The sequence below is a fragment of the Scyliorhinus torazame genome, chromosome 6 (genome assembly GCF_047496885.1).
Source record: "Scyliorhinus torazame isolate Kashiwa2021f chromosome 6, sScyTor2.1, whole genome shotgun sequence".
Taxonomy (NCBI): Eukaryota; Metazoa; Chordata; class Chondrichthyes; order Carcharhiniformes; family Scyliorhinidae; genus Scyliorhinus; species Scyliorhinus torazame.
Window position 1 is genome coordinate 123,978,812 of NC_092712.1, and position 26,621 is coordinate 124,005,432.

A 26,621-nucleotide genomic window follows, 5' to 3' on the forward strand; every position below is an offset into this window, starting at 1 on the left:
TGCTATGCATTCTTGTATCATTGCTATGTTCTTCTATCTACCACTCTCCTTCCTGTTTGTTTTGTGTTAATGAGGTGGGTCTGATGTTCGGGGGATGTGGAGGGTGGGATTGGGGTTATTTATTTATTGGGTTTTTTTTTGTTTGTGATTGGGTTTGGGTGTTATGTGAAGTTGAAGTTGCAGGCCTCATGCGGGGGGCCCCCATACTGGTGTGAAAACCAGTAAACGGAAGGGATTTGGCGGCAAAGTGGTGTGAGGAGGGCAGCGTTTCGTATATTTTTTGGGGGGTTCAGCCTGAAGGGGTGAGGTGGGGTATGGAGAAGCTGACGGTTTGAGTAATGTTAGAGTATTGAGATGTAGAAGGGGGCAGTGGATGCCTTGTCGAGATACATGCGGCTTAAAGGCAGCGTGGATCCAAGGCGCTTTGGGAGGCCTAGGCCAAGGGAGTTTTCTTTGTTTTCACACATTCACAAGTGTTATTCTCAAATAGATGCTTTTGTTTTAAATAAGACATTGATTTCTAGAGTTACGGAGACAGAGTATTCGACGATCGTGGTGTCTGACCACGTTCCGCACTGGGTGGACCTCCGTGCGGAGAAACCGTCCCCTTGCAGACCCCAGTGGAGATTCGAAGTAATTATATGAATCAGAACGACACCAGGGAAGTCTCCACCGGGGTTGTGTGAGAAGCACTGAAGGCTTTTGTTAGGGGAGAGCTCATCTCGATCCATGTGCACAGACTAAGGGTGGAGCGAGAGGACCAAACAAGATTGGTGGAGGCGATCTTAGCAGTCGATCGCAGTTACCTGGAATCACATGACAAGGCACTGTTGAAGGAGTGCCAGAGACTCCAGGTGGAGTTTAATTTGGTCACCTCAGATAAGGCGATGAGACAACTGTGCAGAGCTTAGGGGGTTTGTGTACAAATATGGGGAGAAGTCTGGTAGGATGCTCGCCCACCAACTGAGGAAGCAAACAGCTGCTAGGGAAATAGATAGGCTTAAGAGAGAGGTGTGGTGGTGGGTGGGGGTTAAGGACCCGGCAGGGATTAATAACATTTTTGAGTCCTCCTATCAGAGGCTATACCAATTGGAACCGCCAGCAGGGGACAAACTGAGACGACGATTCTTGGATGGGTTGGAGTTTCCGAGAGTGGATCGGGCGAGGGAGCAGGAGTTGGGGGCCCCGGTAGGTCGGCGGGAGGTGCTGGGATGTGTGTGTGAGTTTTGTGCAGTCAGGGAAGGAACCGGACGGATTCCAAGCCAAATCTTACAAATGTTTTGGCATGTTGCTGAGTCCGTTAATGGTACGGATGTACAATGAAGCACTGGAGAGGGGCTCGCTCCCCCCTACTCTATCACAGGCCTTCATTTACCTCATCCTAAAAAGGACTCCGGTTTCCTTCCACTCCTCAGGCGCCCGAAGCGCTATTGCCAATGGTTCGATCGCCAGGACAAATAGCAGAGGAGAGAGTGGGCACTCCTGCCTCGTCCCGTGCTGCAAAGTGAAATACTCAGAGTTAACCCCGTTAGTGGAGATGCTTGCTTTCGGATCTTAATCTTTATTAGTGTCACAAGTAGGCTTACATCAACACTGCAATGAAGTTACTGTGAAAAGCCCCTAGTCGCCACACTCCGGCGCCTGTTCGGGTACACAGAGGGAGAATTCAGAATGTCCAATTCACCTAACAAGCACGTCTTTCGGGACTTCTGGGAGGAAACCGGAGCACCCGGAGGGAACCCATGCAGTCACGGGTCGAACGTGCAGATTCTGCACAGACAGTGACCCAAGCCAGGAAACTAATCCGGATAATTGACGTTGTGGTTAGCACAGTTGCTTCACAGCTCCAGGGTCTCAGGTTCGATCCCCGACTTGGATCACTGTCTGTACGGAGCCTGCACGTTCTCCCCGTGTCTCCTCCGGGTCCTCCGGTTTCCTCCCACAGTCCAAAGTTGTGCAGGTCAGGTGGATTGGCAATGCTAAATTGCCCTTACTGTCCAAAAAGTTAGGTGGGTTATGGAGATAGGGTGGAGGTGTGGGCTTAAGTAGGGTGCTCTTTCCAAGAGCCATGCAGACTCGATGGACCGAATAGCCTCCTTCTGCATGGTAAATTCTGTGATTCTATGAAGCAGCAGTGCTAACCACATAGCTTAACCCAGCTTAGCTTAACCAACAGCTTAGCCCAGTCCACGAATCCCTGTCCGATAACCAAATCGCACCAAAATGTCAAAGAATACGCCTATTCCAGTCGGTAGAGGGGATGAAAGGGGAGTTTAAAAGATGGGACAGTGCTGCTATCTCTGTCCGTGAGAGTCCAGACAATAAAAATGGTAGTCCTGCCGTGGTTCCTTTTCGCATTCCAGAATCTCCCAATCTTTCTGCCCAAATCCTTTTTCAGAAAGATCAATAGGCTTGTTCTGGGCTTTGTATGGATGGGGAGGGTCCCCCCCTATTAAGAGTTTGTCTGGAGAGGAGTAGACAAGGTGGTGGCCTGGCCCTCCCCAATTTTCAAGGTTACTACTGGGCCGCGAATATTGTCATGGTCCGAAGACGGATGTTGGATCAAGGGTCGGTATGGCGCAGGGTGGAGGAGGCCTCGTGTAGAGAGACCTTCTTAAGGGCATTGGCCTTGGCTCCTCTTCCATTTTCGCCGAGTAGGTACTCATCAAATCCATTGGTAGTTTCCAATCTGAGGGTGTGGAATCAGTGCCAGTTACATTTTGGCCTGGAAGGGCATTTCCAAAAAGATCACGATTAATTACAGATTTGTCCCAGCGAGACTAGATACCAGGTTTAAGGAATGGGACCGTCTGGGGATCATATCATTTGAGAACCTGTTTTTGGGTGGGAAGTCTGCGGACCTAACTGAGCTGATGTAGGCCTATCAAATGTCCAGCAGTAATGAGTTTAGATACCTCCAGATAAAGGCCTTTTTGAGTAAAGAGGTGGGTTCGTGCCCAGTGTTGCCACCCTTGGATCTACAGGACAAGGGCGGCAATCATCGGAGAATGATAGTGGGGAGGGTAAGATCTCTAATGTGTATGCTGAGTTGGCCAGGAGGGAGGAAGTTTTGATGGTGACAGTGTGGCAAAAATGGGAGGAGGTATTGGAAGGCACAGTGCGGGGTTGGATTTGGGAGGAAGCACTGCGTAGGGTTAATGCATCCTCTTTGTGTGCTAGACTTAGTCTTATTCAGCTTAAGGTTGTGCATAGGGGACATATGACGATGCCATATGAGCCGATTCTTCCCAGAAATGGTCAATCAGTGTGCACGATGTGCCAGGACTCTGCAAATCATGACCACATGTTCTGGTCTTGTCCAAAATTGGTGGGGTTCTGGGAGGGTGTTACGGATGTGTTGGCTCCAGGGATGGGAATGGCAGTCAAGCCTTCCCATTGGGCTATTTTTGGAGTTTCTAAGGATCGGTGTGTCTTGGTGGGAAAGGAGGCCGACATTGTGGCTTTCACCTCCCTGTTAGCCCAAAGAACAATTTTGCTTACCAGCGTCCCTCAAATCCACCAAGTACGGGGTCATGGTTGTGAGACTTGGCTGAGTTTATTCATTTGGAGAGAAAGAAGTTCGCCATTAGAGGTATGGATGAGGGGTTCTTCATGAGGTGGAAGCTGTTCATCGACTTTTTTTTAAAAGTATTAGAACGTCAGTGGGGGCGGGCGATGGGGTGGGGTGTAGGGCAGGGTGACTGGGTACAGTAACTATTGGTTGTTAAGGGGTGGTAGAGTTCCTCTATTTTGTTTCTAAACATTTTCTTTGGGTGTCGGCCATGGAGTAAATGGTCGCACATTCAGCAGCTCTCGCCCTTAGTGTTTTTTTTAATGGTGTTTAAGCCGGACTTTTCAGAAAATTTCTCAACATAAGTTGATTGAAGGGAGAGGAAAAGGAGGTGACCCTCAATTTATGGAATTGTGTCCAAATAAGAGTTGAAAAAGGAGAAACCAAAAGATGAGTGAAAGCAAGAATCAGACGTCATCGAGCTCAATGATAAGACCATAAGACATAGGAGCGGACGTAAGGCCATTCGGCCCATCAAGTCCACTCCACCATTCAATCATGGCTGATTTCAACTCCATTTACCAGCTCTCTCTCCATAGCCCTTAATTCCTCGAGAAATCAAGAATTTATCAACTTCTGTCTTAAAGACACTCAACGTCCCGGCCTCCACCGCCCTCTGTGGCAATGAATTCCACAGACCCATCACTCTCTGGCTGAAGAAATTTCTCCTCATCTCTGTTCTAAAGTGACTCCCTTTTATTCTAAGGCTGTGCCCTCAGGTCCTAATCTCCCCTGCTAATGGAAACAACTTCCCTACATCCACCCTATCTAAGCCATTCATTATCTTGTAAGTTTCTATTAGATCTCCCCTCAACCTCCTAAACTCCAATGAATATAATCCCAGGATCCTCAGACGTTCATCGTATGTTAGGCCTACCATTCCTGGGATCATCCGTGTGAATCTCCGCTGGACCCGCTCCAGTGCCAGTATGTCCTTCCTGAGGTGTGGGTCCCAAAATTGCTCACAGTATTCTAAATGGGGACTAACTAATGCTTTATAAAGCTTCAGAAGTACATCCCTGCTTTTATATTCCAAGCCTCTTGAGATGAATGACAACATTGCATTTGCTTTCTTAATTACGGACTCAACCTGCAAGTTTACCTTTAGAGAATCCTGGACTAGGACTCCCAAGTCCCTTTGCACTTCAGCATTATGAATTTTGTCACCGTTTAGAAAATAGTCCATGCCTCTATTCTTTTTTCCAAAGTGCAAGACCTCGCACTTGCCCACGTTGAATTTCATCAGCCATTTCTTGGACCACTCTCCTAAACTGTCTAAATCTTTCTGGAGCCTCCCCACCTCCTCCATACTACCTGCCCCTCCATCTATCTTTGTATCATTGGCAAACTTAGCCAGAATGCCCCCAGTCCCGTCATCTAGATTGTTAATATATAAAGAGAACAGCTGTGGCCCCAACACTGAACCCTGCGGGACACCACTCGTCACCGGTTGCCATTCCGAAAAAGAACCTTTTATCCCAACTCTCTGCCTTCTGCCTGACAGCCAATCGTCAATGCATGTTAGTACCTTGCCTCGAATACCATGGGCCCTTATTTTACTCAGCAGTTTCCCGTGAGGCACCTTATCAAAGGCCTTTTGGAAGTCAAGATAGATAACATCCATTGGCTCTCCTTGGTCCAACCTATTTGTTATCTCTTCAAAGAACTCTTAACAGGTTTGTCAGGCACGACCTCCCCTTACTAAATCCATGCTGACTTGTCCTAATCCGACCCTGCACTTCCAAGAATTTAGAAATCTCATCCTTAACAATGGATTCCAGAATCTTGCCAACAACCAAGGTTAGGCTAATTGGCCTATAATTTTCCATCTTTTTCCTTGTTCCCTTCTTGAACAGGGGGGTTACAACAGCGATTTTCCAATCCTCTGGGACTTTCCCTGACTCCAGTGACTTTTGAAAGATCATAACTAACGCCTCCACTATTTCTTCAGCTATCTCCTTTAGAACTCTAGGATGTAGCCCATCTGGGCCCGGAGATTTATCAATTTTTAGACCTCTTAGTTTTTCTAGCACTTTCTCCTTTGTGATGGCTACCATATTCAACTCTGCCCCCTGACTCTCCGGAATCGTTGGGATATTACTCATGTCTTCTACTGTGAAGACTGACGCAAAGTACTTATTTAGTTCCTCAGCTATTTCCTTGTCTCCCATCACTAGATTTTGTATGGAGACAGGTCCCAAGCTTTCCCCGTCTCCCCCTGAGGGGACTGCAGGATAAAGTGTTGTCAAAAGCAGGGGTTGGAGGTGGGAAGGTTTTGGACATATACAGGGAATTGTTAGAGTGGGAACGGGCCCCTATCAGAGAGGTGAAGAGGAAGTGGGAAGAGGTGCTAGGAGGGAAGCTGGAAACTGAACTGTGGGGAAAAAGCCTTGAAGAGGGTAAATGCATCCTCGTCCTGTGCTAGACTTAGCTTGATTCAGTTTAAGGTAGTCCACAGGCCCACATGACGGTAGCTCGGATGAGTAGGTTCTTCGAGGAGGTGGAGGACAGATGAAATGAAATGAAAATCGCTTATTGTCACGAGTAGGCTTCAATAAAGTTACTGTGAAAAGCCCCTAGTCACCACATTCTGGCGCCTGTTCGGGGAGGCCGGTACGGGAATGTGGGTGGTGTGGGGGTAGCCCGGCCAACCATGTTCATATGAGGGAACTGAGGGAATTCTGGCAGGGATTTGCAGATGTTATGTCGGAAATCCTGGAAGGTAGGGTAACTCTGAGTCCAGAATTAGCAATATTTGGGGTTTCGGAAGATCCGGGGTTAAAGGGGAGGGTGGGGGGGGGGGGCAATTTCTTGGCCCTCTCCTCCCTGGTTGCCCGGAGACGGATCTTGCTGAGATGGAGAGACTCGGAGCCCCCGAAATCAGGAGTGTGGGTCAGCGATACGGTAGAGTTTCTCAGTCTAGAGGGAATCAAGTTCGCTCTAAGAGGATCAATACAGGGATTTGCCCGGAGTTGGCAGCCGTTCATCAATTTCTTTAACAAAAACTGAACGTCAGCAGTAAGGGGTGAAAGGAAAAAAGGGGGGGGGGGAGGAAAATAGGAGGCATGGTAATGTTAAATAAGGACAGGGAATTTAGTATACGGGTAATTGGGGATAGGGCGGAAGAAGTGGGGGACGAGGTTTATTGTTTGTTGTTACTTTCGGGGTTATTTTGTGCGTCGGCCCGCGTGGTTGTTTTAGAAATGTCAATGTGTTAAATTGTGAAAATTACAAATGCTTCAATACAATATTTTTTTTGAAAAGTATCTTCTGGTGTGATTCAGCAGCATAGCTCTGGCGTGACAGTCTCTGTGGCATTTTCTGCAGAGGAAGACAGTGGGCTGAGAAAGTGTAGGATTCACTGCACTCACTATCTCTGGGCCCTCTTCTCAGACAGCTGAGCTTATTGTTTTTGTTTGCCTCTTCTAATGCTCTTCCAAACAACCAGCCACCAGAGGTCACAACCATCAGCAACTGCCTCACAGTGGTCCGTGGTAATAGCCACCGTCTTCATATGTCACAAGTGTCCTTGTAGCGGATTTAGAAAACCAGATAAAAGCAAATTACTGCAGATGCTGGAATCTGAAACGAAAGAGAAAATGCTGGAAAATCTCAGCAGGTCTGGCAGCATCCAGATGACTCTTTGTCAAAGCTAACAGCCAGAGAATGTGGGGAATATTTATACTGTGGAGTGAGAATGAAAGATGAGTCATAGCCACAGAAACCCAGGGAAACCGGGTGCTAATGGCCACAGAAACGAAGTGGAAAGAGTGCTAATGGCAAAACTAGAAAACCAGAAGGTTGTGACCCAGTGGTGAATTCACCATACAGAAGACCTTTTGGTATATGACTTTAATCCATCTGATGAATGTGGCCATGCCAGTGCAGATGTTGTTGACTTAGCAATGAGTATATGTTGATCGAATAAGCTTGTTCCAGGATCTCTGAGTTTTTGATCATGTCCTGCCAAGAGATGCCACGGATATATCTGAGACAGCAAGGGTGAAAACTGTTCAAACTGCAGAGCATATGTTGTCCACGTCTCACCACTGTAGAGGAGTGCACTAAGGACGCAGGCTTGATAAACTTGCAGATGGTGTTCTCAGTCAGGTTGCTGCTATTCCACACTCTGTTACTCAGCTTGGACGTAACTGCAGCTTTTGAATGTGTGTGCAGATTTCTGCTGATTCAGGTGCCTGGACATGTGAAACTATGGACAACCTCCAGTATCACATGTTGACTTCTACCTTTATTACTATTAATAGCCACAATATACGAGTGTGTTCCGTGTATTGGACAAATGACCACACAACCAGTATTTTAGTACAATTATAGTTTATTATCAAACATAGGATTGGTTCTATACTTAATAACTTACACGCTACTACACATTAGACAAGTCTAGCAGTTTAAATTACCTTTACTTGACTTCCAAGTGACCGGTTCTGTGTAAATTAGATAAGGCCTTTATCTGGATCCCCACGTGTGGCAGCTAGAGGTCGTCTGGTGCGTCTAAGCTGAGTGTTGTCTTTCAGGTGGAGACCACAGGTTCTTGAACTTGGCTGGTCGATTTGCTGCAGTTGGTACACAGATGCCAGTCCCAAAAGAGACAGAATGTTGGTCGCGCAGTTCTTCTTATTCTCCGATCTTTTGCGCTCTTTTGGGCGGTCCCAGGTAGGGATCCAATGGATCGATAGGATTTCAATCACCCTGATCGATTCTGGCCAATTAGGGGTGGATACCCTGACAGCTGGGCGGGTACTAGTTGTTATTGTCCAAGGTACGTAGGCACTCCCAAATAAGGCAAATGGGCGCCCCTGAGTCTGTTACTAATGTTAAGTTTCAAACTGAAGCCCATTGTCCTGGGGAGACCTGTGAGTGGCCTCTGGCAGGTCCAAGTTTCTGCATAAGTCTTAGTTGTTTGCAATCCACACAGGCTGTGTCTTGTCTGTGTCCCAACCTGACCACAATTCCCATCACCCTTTGCAGGCGACCATTTTAGATGGCCACACACATGATCAATGCTGATGTATGACGATATGGCTAGGCTGAACCATTATATTTGTCTTCCGGTTGCTCAACCCAAATGCTTTACAAAGTGTGAGAGAGTCGCCATTTGCCACCGCAAGTGTTTTATCAGTATGGAATGTTAGTGTGGCATCAACAGTGCAGAGCAACTCTCTGATGAAGACTTGGCGCACATTTGTCTTGGATCTTAGGCGAGCAAGGCTGACCAGCTTTCTGACAGTTCCAGTTAGGATTGTCAGCCCTCCAGAATTGGCCTGGAATCTCCAGGAATTGAAGATCTATCTCCAGGGCAGTGCTGTGTGCAACCCTGGAGAAAAATCAGAGGAATATTTTTTTTAATTTTTGTTATTTTCTTTGAACATATCACTTTATCAGATATAAAAATATTGAAATTGGGGAAAAAAAGACTGTTTGGCTGACAGTCAAGCATCATCCAATTGGGTAAAGAGTCTTTTTGCTTTGCAATTAGCGTAGGAAGACAGTACATCACAAGGATGGATGTGTTGGCAGATGAATGGCTGTGGCATGGGGGTGGCCAAGTGGTCACTGACCCCTTTGTTTACGCGTCTCCTGAACAGGGAGTGGCGTCGAAATGTCTGGGACTGTACCGGTCGCTCGAGTACCAGTCCTTTGTTTTGGTGAAGATGGGCCATCAAATGCTAATCGGCCCCATTACAATGCTAATTTCAATACCGTCTGGACTTCTTGCTTACAAATATGCATTTCAAGCTCTTGAGGCTGCCTGACTCTTGGCTTGTCCATTTTACCCGCTAGGCTTTGCAAGTTTCCCTGTACATAGTTGTGAATGGTCATCCCAGGTGGCTACACTAGGTATTCTACGATTCTAGCCATATGCGGTAGGAGCAAGGCTGTGTCAACTTAGCTGTTTATTGCTCTAATAAATAGCTGGTAGAGACGTGATGGGCTAATGGCTCGTTTCAGTGTTATAAATTAATATGGCTCTATATAAAGAGGAGTAAAGTAACATTCTATGCTCTCTCCAAACTGGTGGGCAGCACGGTAGCATAGTGGTGTGCGGAGTCAAAGAGTCACTAAGGGCAATTTATCATGGCCAATCCACCAAACCTGCACATCTTTGGACTGTGGGAGGAAACCGGAGCACCCGGAGGAAACCCACGCACACACGGGGAGGATGTGCAGACTCTGCACAGACAGTGACCCAAGCCGGAATTGAACCTGGGACCCTGGAGCTGTGAAGCAATTGTGCTATCCACAATGCTACCATGCTGCCCTAGTACATGCATCAGTTATTTATTTGTTTATTGCCCGCCCCACCGTAATGTTACTCTTTGGTGGCCTATAGACTACTCCTACCAGTGACTTTTTCACCTTCCTATTCCTGATTTCCACCCAAATGGATTCAGCCTTATCCTCCATAGCACCGATGTCATCCCTCACTACTGCCTGGATGTCATCCTGAAATAACAGCAACACCACCTCCCTTACCATCCACTCTGTCCTTCCGAATAGTTTGATACCCATGGATATTTACCTCCCAGTTGTGACCATCCTTTAACCATGTTTCAGGGATGGGCACTAAATCATAGTCATTCACGATGATTTGCGCCATCAACTCATTTACCTTATTCAGAATACTATGAGCATTCAGATAAAGGTCATACTTAACGACCCAGCCTCTACAGCTCTCTGCAGTAAAGAATTCCACAGACTCACTACCCTCTGGGAGAAGAATTTCCTCCTCATCTCTGAGTTAAATTAATTGACAAACTGCACTATATCTATATGTACAATATTATAACTCAAGGATATATTATTAGCATCCCCTTGTGAACTGAACCAGAAACGTCTTTCACACGCGTATCTTGTTAGTCCCTCTGAGGATAAAATAAAACAGGTTAAACTAGGGTGAGACTTGATGGTAAGCAGTTTTTTCCACAAGAAGGTAAAAATGCAGAGCAGCTCTGTTTCACTAATTTCCACCACTGAAATTTCCTTTTCTCCACACGACACTCAGTGTAACTTGAACAGAATGATCCTCAGCAAAAAAACATTTGACTTTTGCTCATATGGAGGATAGACATCAACATAAACAGGGGCAAGATTTGTGCTACATTCCAAGACCCAGTTTCTCCCTGTACTTTCCTGTTTTTTTTTTTTGTTGTTGTTGTCCAAACCTGACTACAGCATCAGTTTTTAGTCACACCAAATCCTGCCCAAAGTAAAATCCACACCCAAGCAATTATTCTGCTGACTTCAAATGAATAGAGTTGTTGCAGGAGCATGAACAATCACTGAATTATTAAACTACCTTTCATTGTTTCCAAGATGCCGGTCAAAACACCCAGTCTGAAAACCTGCCAGTCCTGCTGTCCTGTAATTTAACCCCTTAAAGCTACGTTTAGTTCAATAGCTGTATTTTTAACATAAATTACAATAAGAGATAAGAATCGTCTGTGGCGGCATAATTTCAAATACTAAACTGTAGCATTTACTGAACAACCAGGAAGGAGAGTTAGCGTCAGAATAGATCTGCATCTTTGCTAAAGTCTTAGCTAAAGATGTGGATTGGATATTTGGTGATAACCAAACAATTTGCACATCATTTAATTTTGGAATCTAGGGCAGTGCTGAGCAGACGCACACACAGTGACTCCCGACGGGCCACTCGGTTTTCAGCCCTTTCCACCCGATGTTTTTTTTTGAGGAAACGGGAATTGTTCAGTGGTAAAAGATGTCCCCGTTCATTCAGCAGAAGCAATTCCAAGCAGAAGTCCAGCAAGGGAATGTCAACAGAGTCTGGAGCTCTTGGAGCCCCAGCAGAGGAAAACATGGCAGGTTCTGCTGAGGCTGGGGCCTCTCAGTGAACGACCAAGAAGTTAATTAGCTTCCTGACCGATGAATTTAGGAAGCAGCGACAGGAGTTGATCGAGGATCTAAAGAAAGCAATGGAGGAAGCTTTGGACCCAATCTAAGCGACCTTGGAGAAGTTGGACCGAGAGATTGAGGTACACGCGGAGACAATTCAAAAGGTGGAGGCGGCGCTCTCAATTGGCTGAGGAGCGGTGGGCGCTAAAGGTCAAGGTTGCCAATCTGGAGAACCGCTCCAGCAAAACTGAAGGATCATTGGGCTTCTGGAGGGCTCACAGACTCCACATAGACTACATGTCGAAGATGTTTCGAAAGTTGGTGAGCAAGGGGGGGGTCTTTTGACTCCTCCTGAGTTGGACCGTGCCCATAGATTGCTGAGGCAGAAGTCCAGATCAGGGGAGCCACCTCAGGCAGTTATAGTCAGGTTCCATCGATACCTGGATAAGGAGCGGTCCTGAGATGGGTAAAGGACCACCTGGACTGCAGATGGGTGGGTCATGGCATCAGGATATACATAGATCTTGGGAGAGAGCTGGTGAGAAAATGTGCGCCATTTAATAAGGCCAAGGCTGCGCTCTACAAGAACAACGTCAAGCTTGGTGTGATCTTCGGTAATTTTCATGGGCAGGTACTATTATTCTTTTTTTATTCACCTATTTCACTTTATATAATACAAAAAAAGGAAAGAATAACACACAAAAAAACCCCAAAGCATACACTAACCCCTCCCATAGCCCAGACCCCCCCCCCCCCTTTCCCTCTTAACAACTAACAGTGACCAATTCCTTGAAATAGACAATAGACGGCAGACATCTTCAGTAAAACCTCTCAATTACTCCCCTCATGGTGTACCTGACTTTCTGAGGTATAGGAATTCCATCAGATCTCCACACTGAGAGGGCAGCACGGTGGCGCAGTGGGTTAGCCCTGCTGCCTCACGGCACCGAGGTCCCAGGTTCGATCCTGGCTCTGGGTCACTGTCCGTTTGCACATTCTTCCCGTGTTTGGATGGGTTTCGCCCCACAAACCAAAGATGTGCAGGGTAGGTGGATTGGCTATGCTAACTTGCCCCTTAATTGGAAAAATGAATTGGGTACTCTAAATTTATTTTTTAAAATAAAATTTAAAAAGATCTGAGACACTGGGCGGGGACTCAACAGGCAATCAGCGAGATGAAGGTCAGGACATCAGCCCCTGTGCCCATCTGCAGCTCCGGCAAGTCTGACACCCCAAATATGGCCACCAAGGGACAGGACTGCAGCTTAATTTTCAGAATCGTCGACATGGTGCTAAAGAGGGAGACCAAGAATCCCACAAGCTTGGGGCAAGACCAGAATATGTGCAGGTGGTTAGCTGGACCTCTCGAACAGAGCTAGCACTTGTCCTCTATCCCTGCAAAGAAGGGACTCATTCTGGACTTAGTCAGGTGCGGCCTATAAACTACTTTGAGTTGGATTAAACCAAAGCCTCGCCGATGAGGGTGTGGAATTCACCCTGCGCAGAGCCTCTTCCACACCCCGTCATCTAATATGGGCCCTAGCTCCTCCTCTCACCAAGCCTTAACCTTCTCCACCGTCACTGAATTCTCCGACATAATCCATCGATAAATACCGGAAGTGCGCCCTTCCTCCGACCCTGCAAGCGAAAGAATCCTCTCCATTAGAGAGGCTGGTGGCACCATGGGGAATGTTGAGAAAATCCATTTTGCAAAGTTGCAAGCTTGTAAATATCTGAATAAGTTTGAACACGAGAGCCCTAACTTTTATCTGATTATCCCACCCTTGCAGACCGATCTTGACCCTACCTATCAGGCTAGTATAATTCAGTTTACAGAGACGGGTCCAATCCCAGGCCACTTGGACACCCAGACACCTAAAGTTGGAAGCAACCATGTGAAAAGATAGCACCTAGGTTGACTCGCTTCCCTGGGGGGGTTAACCGGAAAACACTCACTCTTTTCCAAGTTTAACTTCAACAGTTCCATTATGTCACCCATAGTGGGGATCGGATACGTCACTTAAAGTAAAAGATCATCAGCGTACAAGGACATCCTATGCGCTACCCCTGCCCTCATTATCCCTCTCCACTTACCTGAAGCCTCCATCACCAATGCAAACGAGGGGGGACATAGGGCACCTCTGTCTCGTTCCCCAATTTAATTGGAAGTACCTCGAGATCCTGGTATTGGTGCAGATATTAGCTGTTGGGGCCTTGTACAACAGTTGGATCCAAGACACAAACTTGGACCTAAACACAAACCTCTTCAAGACCGAAAAGAGATACCCCATTCTACCTTATCGAATGCCTTTTTCCCCAGCTAGATTCTCTTCTAGTCCAGTGGTGATCGCTACATCACTGATTTGGAATCAGTTGAGACAGCATTATAAGCTGGATTCCATGTCTTTTCTGGTTCCGATCTGCAGAAACCATATGTTTGTGCTGTCTGGCTCAGACTCATTGTTTAAGGAAGGGCGGAAGGGAAGGCTGGAGAGGTTTAGAGATATGATTTGTGAAGGGTAGGTTCACCGGCCTAGTCGAGCTATTGGAGAAGTTTCACCCCACGCGGGGGAATGTATTTAGGTGCTTGCAGGTGCATAATTTTTTGCGCAAGGAACTCCCTTCAGTTCCTGTGGTGCCATCGCCCTCGCTTATGGAAAGGATCCTGGCCATGGGTGAGCGAGGGGAGGGTACGATCTCGGAGATTTATGGCGATGGAGCAGGTTTCGTTGGAGGAGGTTTCGTTGGAGGAGGTAAAGAGGAAGTGGGAGGAAGGGCTGGGATTGGTCCTGGAGGGGGGGGATGTGAAGTGAGACTCTGCACAGACTGTCTGTGAGGAGTCTGCACGTTCTCCCTGTGTCTGCGTGGGTTTCCTCTGGATGCTCCGGTTTCCTCCCTCAGTCCAAAGATGTGCAGGTTAGGTGGATTAGACATGCTAAATTGCCCTTAGGTTAGGTGGGGTTACCGGTTAGCGGGGATAGGGTGGAGGTGCTGGGCTTAAGTGGGGTGCTCTTTCCAAGAGCTGGTGCAGACTCGATGGGCCAAATGGCCTCCTTCTGCACTGTAAATTCAGTAATCAACTTCACATCCTCGTGTGTGAGGTTAAGCCTGATCCAGTTTCAGGTGGTGCACAGGGTGCATCTGACTAGGACGTGGGTTCTTCCCGGGGGTGGAGGATAGGTGTGTTTGGTGTTCTTGAGGACCGGCAAATCGCATGTTTTGGTCTTTCCCCAAAGCTTGTCAGCTTCTGCATCTCCTTTATCAATACGTTTTCAGGGATTTGGGGCATTCACAATTCAACCCCAACCCGATCCTGTCCTTAAACTACACCCAGCCCGACTCCCCCGAACCCCTTCCCCTCCCATTCAGTTGGAACTGTGCCCATTGGTGGCCATCTTTGGAGTGTCCAACTTGCCAGGCCGCAGACGGGGACGGAGACGGATGTCTTAGCCTTCGCCTCGCTAATAGAAAGTTCTGTTTGAATGGAGGTCCCCAGTGCCTCCTAAATCCTCGGCTTGGTTGGGAGATTTGATGATATTTATACACCTGGAGAAGATTAAGTATGCATTGAGGGGGTTGTGGAAGAGTTCTACTCGAGGTGGCAGCCTTTCATCAGGTACAGCAGTTGTCTTCTTAGTTGGGTTAAGGGTTTGCTAAGGTTTTGTTTTCCTTTATGGGAGGGAAAGGGGTTCAGGGGGTCAGGCTGGTTGTCATTTAAGGATAGAATCCGGTTGGGGTTGTATTGTGGGTTTGGGAAGAAAAGTGTACATATATCTTTTAAAATCAAAGTCGTTCATATTTTGTTTTTAATTCAAACAAATGCCCATTTCCATTTGTTTCTATGCATTGACAAAACAGTCTTGTTTGCTTTGGAATTCTTGCTTAGCTTTGTTTTCTTAGAAAATTACCATTTATTGTCTTAATTACAAACAGATTAAAGACATTCTGAAAGGATCTCTGCGGTTTAACCAGAGTCAGCTGGAGGCAGAGGAAAATGAAGAGATTACAATAGCAGATAACCATTACTGTTCCAATAGTCGAGGAGAAGTTGCAGAAGGTGAGAACAACAAGTTGCGGAATGCTGACAGGGAGATGCAGGCCACTGTGAAAAGAGCAGAGGTAAATTCATTCAACTGTCTACCTAACCTAAATGACTAAACATTGGAAGGTGCTACATATGAATGTTGAAAGATAAATTCAGCTTCACCTCTGTGTTCAAAATGCAAATAATATACCCTATTTTGGGGAGAAGTAAAGATTTTATTTTTCATTATTATACTTGAAAGGGATTCAAAACTATTTATAGTTTAACATTTGTGTACAGTAAAATGATCTTTGTGTTTCAAAGGCATGACCGGGAACCTGCTGCTTTCTGATAGCTGTACACGTTAATCGCTGCCTGTGAATGAGGCACCTATAGTTTAGCTTTTCACTGAAGTGAAGTCTGTCAATGGCATCTATCTGGAAGGAAACTGTAAAAAATTGTGTGCTCTCTAGAAAAGATTGCAGGTCAGATCCTAACGGCTGATCCATTAATAAATGGCTCGGCCAGTGACAGCACAGAAATCAACAGTAATGTGGATTGTTGAAAAGGATGAATGACAATTTCACATTTTTAATGTCACATTAGTAAGGACGTTTAGTGTTCATTTCAATATTGAGACTCAAATACATTGTAGGCATTGTGCAACCTCATCCCCTCCCATGGGTTAAAAATGTACCCTTTGACTCATCTCATCTTTTTTTTTTAATATTTTATTGAAAATTTTTGGTCAACCAACACAGTACATTGTGCATCCTTTACACAATATTATAACAACACAAATAACAATGACCTATTTTATAAACAGAAAATTAATAAATAATAAATAACAAAAATGAAAACTAACCCTAATTGGCAACTGCCTTATCACAAGTAACACTCTCCAAAAATATAATTTAACAGTCCAATATATAATTATCTGTAACAACGACCTATACATATTATACAGTATATATTAACAACCCTGAGAGTCCTTCTGGTTCCTCCCCCCCCCCCCCCCCCCAAACCCGGATCCTGGGCTGCTGCTGCTGCCTTCTTTTTTCCCTTCCATCTATCTTTCTGCGAGGTATTCGACGAACGGTTGCCACCGCCTGGTGAACCCTTGAGCCGACCCCCTTAGAACGAACTTAATCCGCTCTAGCTTTATAAACCCTGCCATGTAGTTTATCCAGGTCTCCACCCCCGGGGGCTTGGCTTCTTTCCACATTAGCAATATCCTGCGCCGGGCTACTAGGGACGCAAAGGCCAAAACATCGGCCTCTCTCGCCTCCTGCACTCCCGGCTCCTGTGCAACCCCAAATATAGCCAACCCCCAGCTTGGTTCGACCCGGACCCCCACTACTTTTGAAAGCACCTTTGTCACCCCCATCCAAAACCCCTGTAGTGCCGGGCATGACCAAAACATATGGGTATGATTCGCTGGGCTTCTCGAGCACCTCGCACACCTATCCTCCACCCCAAAAAATTTACTGAGCCGTGCTCCAGTCATATGCGCCCTGTGTAATACCTTAAACTGAATCAGGCTTAGCCTGGCACACGAGGACGACGAGTTTACCCTGCTTAGGGCATCTGCCCACAGCCCCTCCTCGATCTCCTCCCCCAGCTCTTCTTCCCATTTCCCTTTTAGTTCATCTACCATAGTCTCCCCTTCGTCCCTCATTTCCCTATATATATCTGACACCTTACCATCCCCCACCCATGTCTTTGAGATCACTCTGTCCTGCACCTCTTGTGTCGGGAGCTGCGGGAATTCCCTCACCTGTTGCCTCGCAAAAGCCCTCAGTTGCATATACCTGAATGCATTCCCTTGTGGCAACCCATATTTCTCGGTCAGTGCTCCCAGACTCGCGAACTTCCCATCCACAAACAGATCTTTCAGTTGCGTTATTCCTGCTCTTTGCCACATTCCATATCCCCCATCCATTCCCCCCGGGGCAAACCTATGGTTGTTTCTTATCGGGGACCCCCCCAAGGCTCCAGTCTTTCCCCTATGCCGTCTCCACTGTCCCCAAATCTTCAGTGTAGCCACCACCACCGGGCTTGTGGTGTAGTTCCTCGGTGAGAACGGCAATGGGGCTGTCACCATAGCCTGTAGGCTAGTCCCCCTACAGGACGCCCTCTCTAATCTCTTCCACGCCGCTCCCTCCTCCTCTCCCATCCACTTACTCACCATTGAAATATTAGCGGCCCAATAATACTCACTTAGGCTCGGTAGTGCCAGCCCCCCCCTATCCCTGCTACGCTGTAAGAATCCCTTCCTCACTCTCGGGGTCTTCCCGGCCCACACAAAACCCATGATGCTCTTTTCAATCCTTTTTTAAAAAGCCTTCGTGATCACCACCGGGAGGCACTGAAACACAAAGAGGAATCTCGGGAGGACCACCATCTTAACCGCCTGCACACTCCCTGCCAGTGACAGGGATACCATATCCCATCTCTTGAAATCCTCCTCCATTTGTTCCACCAACCGCGTTAAATTTAACCTATGCAATGTGCTCCAATTCTTGGCTATCTGGATCCCAGGTAACGAAAGTCCCTTGTTACCTTCCTCAACGGTAGGTCCTCTATTTCTCTACTCTGCTCCCCTGGATGCACCACAAACAACTCACTTTTCCCCATGTTCAATTTATACCCTGAAAAATCCCCAAACTTCCCAAGTATCCGCATTATTTCTGGCATCCCCTCCGCCGGGTCTGCCACATATAGTAACAAATCGTCTGCATACAAAGATACCCGGTGTTCTTCTCCTCCTCTAAGTACTCCCCTCCACTTCTTGGAACCCCTCAACGCTATCGCCAGGGGCTCAATCGCCAGTGCAAACAATAATGGGGACAGAGGGCATCCCTGCCTTGTCCCTCTATGGAGCCGAAAATATGCAGATCCCCGTCCATTCGTGACCACGCTCGCCATCGGGGCCCTATACAACAGCTGCACCCATCTAACATACCCCTCTCCAAAACCAAATCTCCTCAACACCTCCCACAAATAATCCCACTCCACTCTATCAAATGCTTTCTCGGCATCCATCGCCACTACTATCTCCGTTTCCCCCTCTGGTGGGGGCATCATCATTACCCCTAACAGCCTCCGTATATTCGTGTTCAGCTGTCTCCCCTTCACAAACCCAGTTTGGTCCTCGTGGACCACCCCCTGGACACATTCCTCTATTCTCATTGCCATTACCTTGGCCAGGACCTTGGCATCTACATTTAGGAGGGAAATAGGTCTATAGGACCCGCATTGTAGCGGGTCCTTTTCCTTCTTTAAGAGAAGCGATATCGTTGCTTCAGACATAGTCGGGGGCAGTTGTCCCCTTTCCTTTGCCTCATTAAAGGTCCTCGTCAATACCGGGGCGAGCAAGTCCACATATTTTCTATAGAATTCGACTGGGAATCCATCCGGTCCCGGGGCCTTTCCCGCCTGCATGCTCCTAATTCTTTTCACCACTTCTTCTACCTCGATCTGTGCTCCCAGTCCCCCCCTTTCCTGCTCTTCCACCTTGGGAAATTCCAGCCGATCCAAAAAGCCCATCATTCTCTCCCTCCCATCCGGGGGTTGAGCTTCATATAATTTTTTATAAAATGTCTTGAACACTCCATTCACTCTCTCCGCTCCCCGCTCCATCTCTCCTTCCTCATCCCTCACTCCCCCTATTTCCCTCGCTGCTCCCCTTTTCCTCAGTTGGTGTGCCAGCAACCTGCTCGCCTTCTCCCCATATTCGTACTGTACACCCTGTGCCTTCCTCCATTGTGCCACTGCAGTGCCCGTAGTCAGCAAGTCAAATTCTACATGTAGCCTTTGCCTTTCCCTGTACAGTCCCGCCTCCGGTGCTTCCGCATATTGTCTGTCCACCCTCAAAAGTTCTTGCAGCAACCACTCCCGTTCCTTACTCTCCTGCTTCCCTTTATGTGCCCTTATTGATATCAGCTCCCCTCTAACCACCGCCTTCAGCGCCTCCCAGACCACTCCCACCTGGACCGCCCCATTATCATTGAGTTCCAAGTACTTTTCAATGCACCCCCTCACCCTTAGACACACCCCCTCATCTGCCATTAGTCCCATGTCCATTCTCCAGGGTGGGCGCCCTCCTGTTTCCTCCCCTATCTCCAAGTCTACCCAGTGTGGAGCGTGATCCGAAATGGCTATAGCCGTATACTCCGTTCCCCTCACCTTCGGGATCAACGCCCTTCCCAGCACAAAAAAGTCTATTCGCGAGTAGACTTTATGGACATAGGAGAAAAACGAGAACTCCTTACTCCTAGGTCTGCTAAATCTCCACGGGTCTACACCTCCCATCTGCTCCATAAAATCTTTAAGTACCTTGGCTGCTGCCGGCCTCCTTCCAGTCCTGGACTTCGACCTATCCAGCCCTGGTTCCAACACCGTATTAAAATCTCCCCCCATTATCAGCTTTCCCATCTCTAGGTCCGGAATGCGTCCTAGCATCCGCCTCATAAAATTGGCATCATCCCAGTTCGGGGCATATACGTTTACCAAAACCACCGTCTCCCCCTGTAGTTTGCCACTCACCATCACGTATCTGCCCCCGTTATCCGCCACTATAGTCTTTGCCTTGAACATTACCCGCTTCCCCACTAATATAGCCACCCCCCTGTTTTTCGCATCTAGCCCCGAATGGAACACCTGCCCCACCCATCCTTTGCGTAGATGGTCTATCAGTTTCAGGTGCGTTTCCTGCAACAAAACCACATCTGCCTTAAGTTTCTTAAGTGGTGCGAGTACCCGTGCCCTCTTTATCGGCCCGTTCAGCCCTCTCACGTTCCGCGTGATCAACCGGGTTGGGGGGCTTCCTACCCCGCCCCCTTGTCGATTAGCCATCCCCTTTTTCCAGCTCCTCACCCGGTTCCCACGCAGATGTATCTCCCCCAGGCGGTGCCCCCCCCCGCCCATCCCCTCCCATACCAGCTCCCCCCTCTCCCCAGCAGCAGCAACCCAGTAATTCCCCCCTCCCACCCCCCCCCCCCCACCCGCTAGATCCCCCGCTAGCGTAATTACTCCCCCCATGTTACTCCCAGAAGTCAGCAAATTCTGGCCGACCTCGGCTTCCCCCCGTGACCTCGGCTCGCACCGTGCGACGCCCCCTCCTTCCTGCTTCTCTATTCCCGCCATGATTATCATAGCGCGGGAACCAAGCCCGCGCTTCTCCTTTGGCCCCGCCCCCAATGGCCAACGCCCCATCTCCTCCACCTCCCCTCCTCCCCCATCACCACCTGTGGAAGAGAGAATAGTTACCACATCGCAGGATTAGTACATAAAACTCCTCTTTCCCCCCTTTCTAACCCCCCTCTTCACCCCCCCACATTCGCCCCACCACTTTGTTCAAACGTTCTTTTTAATAACCCGCTCATTCCAGTTTTTCTTCCACAATAAAAGTCCACGCTTCATCCGCCGTCTCAAAGTAGTGGTGCCTCCCTCGATATGTGACCCACAGTCTTGCCGGTTGCAGCATTCCAAATTTTATCTTCTTTTTATGAAGCACCGCCTTGGCCCGATTAAAGCTCGTCCTCCTTCTCGCCACCTCCGCACTCCAGTCTTGATAAACGCGGATCACCGCATTCTCCCATTTACTGCTCCGAGTTTTCTTCGCCCATCTAAGGACCATTTCTCTATCCTTAAAACGGAGGAATCTCACCACTATGGCTCTGGGAATTTCTCCTGCTCTCGGTCCTCGCGCCATCACTCTGTATGCTCCCTCCACCTCCAACGGACCCGCCGGGGCCTCCGCTCCCATTAACGAGTGCAGCATCGTGCTCACATATGCCCCGACGTCCGCTCCCTCCACACCTTCAGGAAGACCAAGAATCCTCAGGTTGTTCCTCCTTGCATTGTTCTCCAGTGCCTCCAACCTTTCCACATATCGTTTCTGATGTGCCTCATGCGTCTCCGTCTTCACCACCAGGCCCTGTATGTCGTCCTCATTCTCGGCTGCCTTTGCCTTCACGACCCGAAGCTCCCGCTCCTGGGTCTTTTGTTCCTCCTTTAGCCCTTCGATCGCCTGTAGTATCGGGGCCAACAGCTCTTTCTTCATCTCCTTTTTGAGCTCTTCCACACAGCATTTCAAGAACTCTTGTTGTTCAGGGCCCCATGTTAAACTGCCACCTTCCGACGCCATCTTGGTTTTTGCTTGCCTTCCTTGCCGCTGTTCTAAAGGATCCACTGCAATCCGGCCACTTTCTCCTCCTTTTTCCATCCGTATCCAGGGGGGATTCCCTTCTGGTTTACCGCACAGTGTTTTTAGCCGTCAAAATTGCCGTTGGGGCTCCTATCAAGAGCCCAAAAGTCCGTTTCACCGGGAGCTGCCGAAACGTGCGACTCAGTTGGTCATCGCCGCACCCGGAAGTCTCCTCATCTCATCTATTAACTCTGATAAGTGTTAAAATATATTTTTTATTAATTCCCCTTTTCACTATAAATTTATCATTGAAATTGGACAGATCTGAAAATGTGTTGTCCTTATTCACCCTTGCAGAAATCATACAAGCTCTTTCATCATGTAATGCATAATCACTGACTAGAGTTGCATTGTGATTCAGGATAATGGAGACATACACTAATTGCTGGTGAAGTATATGCAGCAAGGTACATCATCCAGTTTGTGAATTGGAACGTAAAAATCATTATGCTGTTTACAGTGGGGCAGTGTTTATGGAAATATTTGTGAGACAAAAATTCTAATTTGTTTGTTAGATTTCACCATAGCCTTAGTGGGTCCGTTGGCATCTTCTTGCATCGTCTCTGGCTTTCTTCAAAACTCCCTCAGTCTTCTCTCAATGTTATCCACCCATCCAATTTTTCTTCTTCCTCTTCTGTTTTTAACCTCCTTTTATCCTTCAATTATTGCCAGGACAAGGCTGTTGAGTCTTCATTTCCAGTATCCGTACTTGGCTCTCTTTCTTTCTCTAACTTCTCTAACTTAGCAACCCTTTTGATTCCGGAACTTCTTCGCTGAATCTAACCCACTCAGTTTGTGTCCACATTCAAAATCTGTTGTCCTCTTGTCTTCCTCTTCAGAGCCCTGGGCGAGATGTAATCGGAAATCGACAAAGGCCAATAGTGGGGGGGGAGCAGCTTTTAGCCTGCAGATGGTAATGGCGGCTTTTCCCATCATATAATGCAGCACTTAGTACCAAATATTTTCATGCACGAGTTCCACATCGTATTGCTGGCAGGGCAGTCTCTGATTTGCCCGCCCTGCCATCACCTTAGTGCTGCAACCATTGGGGGGGGGGGGGGGGGGGGCACATTGAAAGGCTGCCCCAGCACAGAACAGCCACACTTCGCAGTTTGGCAGGAAGTGATGGCTGCCAAGAAATCAGATCCCAAGTTTTCAGGCACCTGGAGAGATTGCTCGATGCTGTAGAGATCCACTGTGATTTGCTGTACCTGCGCTGAGGAAGAAAACCAGCCAGCAAGGTGACAATGGTGGTCAGCACTAACATCCTGCAGAAGAGGACAGCGATACAGTGCAGGTTGAAGATCAATGATCATCTCCGTTCTGCCAGGGGAAGTCATTCTTCTCATCACTCTCAACTCGCACATTCACACACCCATCACAAGGATCTTGCTCACTACCAACTCAAAGGAAACCACGACTCCCTCTCCCACACCACATCTTTATCTCCCCTACAGGCCATGTCCTCATCACTTTGTTGCTCCCACTTACCATATACACATGCCAGGCATTCTTATCATCTGCCCTGGCAAGAGCCTTGCTTCCACTCTCTCCATCTGTTCTCATATATGAGATGCTGGCTCACAACAAGGGGGAGAGATCCCAGATGGGTGGAACGAAACCAGAACAGAAGATGTTCACGGACATCGGGGTCAGAGCCATCCAGCTGGACGGGAGGACATTGTCCGCTCCTGTGCTGATGGTGAGGTCGGTGGCGAAAAAACAAGTAATGATCCATCATTGCAACATCCATCTTTCAACAATGCTGTGAGTCACGTCTCCTGTTTCTCAAGTCCTTGCCATGCGCTAATGAATGCTCCTTTCTTTCACAAGCCCATGGAGTCCCACCAGGTCCTTGATTTCAGCAGCACAGAGGGATTCATGGACCCCGAAATAGAATAACCTTCACAGCACTCACACACACCCACCACCAGCACAGAGACACACGCCTTGGTGGGACTTAGTTTTAGAGAAACCTCAGAGTCACAATCTGGTGAGGCACATCACACTCTCAAAGCCATAGGGTGACGTCACTGGGAGGATTGCTGGAGGCCAGGAATCTGCTGGATCCCAGTCAGGTTACGAGCCTCTGGACTTGGTCATGCTTCCGTTGCTGGAGCTCCAAAGTCGGAAACATCAGGAAGGAATGTCAGCTATACTCCTCAGATTGAGAGACAGAATAGAGGAATCCATCCGTCTTCTGTCTGAGGTGCTTGGGCTGACACAAAGAGGTCAACACGTGAGGGTGGTGGCTACCATGGAGACCTTGGTGCAAGACCTTTGTCCTGTACTGCTGCAGGTCATGAATTCCATGGTGCAGGCACTTGCTGGGATCTGTTGGTGCCAATGACAGAGGACAGTGGGGCTTTTCGAGCTCATTCCAGCTGCCTCTCTATCCCAAGGAGGAAGGCACAAGCCCTCAGATACCCATAGGGCGAGGATCAGCTGGTGCACATCCTGGGGCCATCCATCCAGGTGACTCCAGGAGTGTCCTGCCCACCCAAATCCCCTCTACTTGTGACCACTTTAGCTCCAGCTCCACAGGCCATACAGCAGGACCCAAAAACATGCCTGGCCCCCCCAGGGCTCGGCCCTCCACAGGACGCCCACCAAGGTCATCACAGACAACAGGGCGTGCAGACAGAAGGCTGACTCCACCTCTGCTGTGGATGTTGGGGATTTATCGAGATGGAGCAGCAAGGTTAGAAAGGTTAATGAGCTCCAGTTGCACAGCGTGGGCACTAGTGTTAGGCACCTGTACATAGCATTCACCTCTGCAAATAAACTTTCACTAATTTCACCCTTTCTATCGCTCTTTCTTCTGATGAGCTGTGTCCCTGTAGTCCCAACCTGAAAACCTGATTCCTACACCAGGAAAAGACAGGGTGCTCAGTTCAGGGATTCTTCCATGTGATTTGTGCAAGATTGCCAGAACATTGATGTTGTCCCTTCACACTGACTGAACACGTCAGTCATGCCTGTATCTCATAGGGAATGAGGATGTCTCCCACAATGGACATTCGACCCTCCAATGTGTAGCGTCACTCATTCTAGTCATTGTCAATGTGTGCTTCCATAGAAGGAGGCTATTCAGCTTATCGAGTCTGCACCAACTCTCAGAAAGAGCACACCACCTAGGCCCACCCCCCCACCCCATCCCACAACCCCACCCAATCTGCACATCTTTAGACACTATGGGCCAATTTCTTTTGTCATGGCCAATCCACTTTATCTGAACATCTTTGGACTGTGGGAAGAAACCGGAGCACCCTGGGAAAATCCACTCAGACACGGAGAGAGCGTGCAGGCTCCACACAGACATCCGAGGCCGGAATTGGCCATGAGTCCCTGGTGCTGTGAGGCAACAGTGCTAACCCTGTGCCGCACTGCACTCTGCACCTATCAGATGCAGCTGGACCCCATCCCATCTGCTCCATCTCCGGTGACGCTCAAACTCAAGGGTTCAGCTTACAAAGGATGCAGTAAGATCAGGGAAGGTGAAACTTTCTCTGCTGCATCACCATGATATGACCGCAGTCACTGAGAACAAGAGAGCTGCCATCAGTCAGACATTCACAGACGCTCTGTGAGAATTGGTGAACTGTCACAACTGCAAGTCGTCGCTGTCCTGTAATGTAGGGACTATGTGCATCCACTGTATCTGCATGCAGGAGCCTTATCACAGAGAGTGCGAGGTGCCATCAGTCAGATGGGACAGTAATGTTCAAAGAAGCCATGTGAAGATAATGGGATGTCCCCATTGGATGTCCTCATCACTCTCCGTGAAGCTAGAGGCAATGAACGTGTCCTAAACTCGTTGCCTTGTCTGGACATCGCGATTGCCTCATGGCCAATATCCTCTCCCTCAAGGTCCTCCTCAGCCTCATCCCCTTCGAAGTCCTCCTCATTGGAGGAAACATGCCGCTCCTCCATCCCAATCCTCAGGTAATTCCTCCCCTATTGCAGAGCCAGGTTGTGCAGAGTTCAGCGACCACGATGCGTGACCACCCTCTGCAGATTATATTGCAGGGCTCCAACAGACCAGTCCAGGTACCGGAACCTCACCTTCAGCATTCCTATGGTCTGCTCTACCAAAGTGCAAGTAGCAGCAGGAGCCTTGTTATCTTGTCTCAGCTGCACTCTGTGCCTTCCGCACAGGTGTCATCAGCCACCCCCTCAATGTGTAGCACTTGTCCCCGAAGCACCGACCCTGCAACCTCTGTGGACCCTGAAACATGTCAGGAATCTGGGAGTGGCTCAGAATGTAGGAGTTGTGCACACTGCCTGGGATGGAGCACACGTCTGCAGGATGTGTTTGGTGTAGTCACAGACCAGCTGAACAATGAGCAAGTGGAAGCCCTTGTGGTTCACTGCTTGATACTGTGGAGATCTGAGTGCCACATGAGTGCAGTCAATGACACCCTGCACCTGTGGAAAACCAGAGATTTGTGCAACGCCCGTCGATCTGGAATCTTGGTGTGCCTGATCCTGGTCAAAATGGACAAAGTTGTGTGCATTCACGAAGATTGCATCAGTCACCTCCTGGATGCACCTGTGTGCAGACTCCTGAGAAATCCCATACAGGTCACCTGTAGAGCCCTGGAGGGGAGCCACTTGTGTACAAATTGAGTGTTGCAGTAACTTTCAACGACACAGGCTATTGATATCTTCCAAGACCCCATGTTGGCAAATCCTGCAGAAGGTGGCAGAGGTGACCAACTAGCTCCATGGACATAAAGAACAAAGAACAAAGAAAAGTACAGCACAGGAACAGGCCCTTCGGCCCTCCAAGCCCGTGCTGACCATGTTGCCCGACTAAACTACAATCTTCTACACTTCCTGGGTCCGTATCCCTCTATTCCCATCCTATTCATGTATTTGTCAAGATGCCCCTTAACTGTCACTACATGTGTAGTCTTCAGTGACACTGGTCCTCTGAC

General features: G+C 48.2%; 1 protein-coding gene across 1 annotated transcript in view; it reads left to right on the forward strand.

Annotated features, from left to right (window-relative positions):
• The window catches only part of tbc1d5 (TBC1 domain family, member 5), a 783,418-nt gene that overhangs the window by 747,804 nt on the left and 8,993 nt on the right, over positions 1 to 26,621 (forward strand). Inside the window, exon 24 of the mRNA XM_072508754.1 lies at positions 15,380 to 15,565. Within this exon, the coding sequence (XP_072364855.1) occupies positions 15,380 to 15,565 (186 nt within the window). The remainder of the gene's footprint in view (positions 1 to 15,379; positions 15,566 to 26,621) is intronic.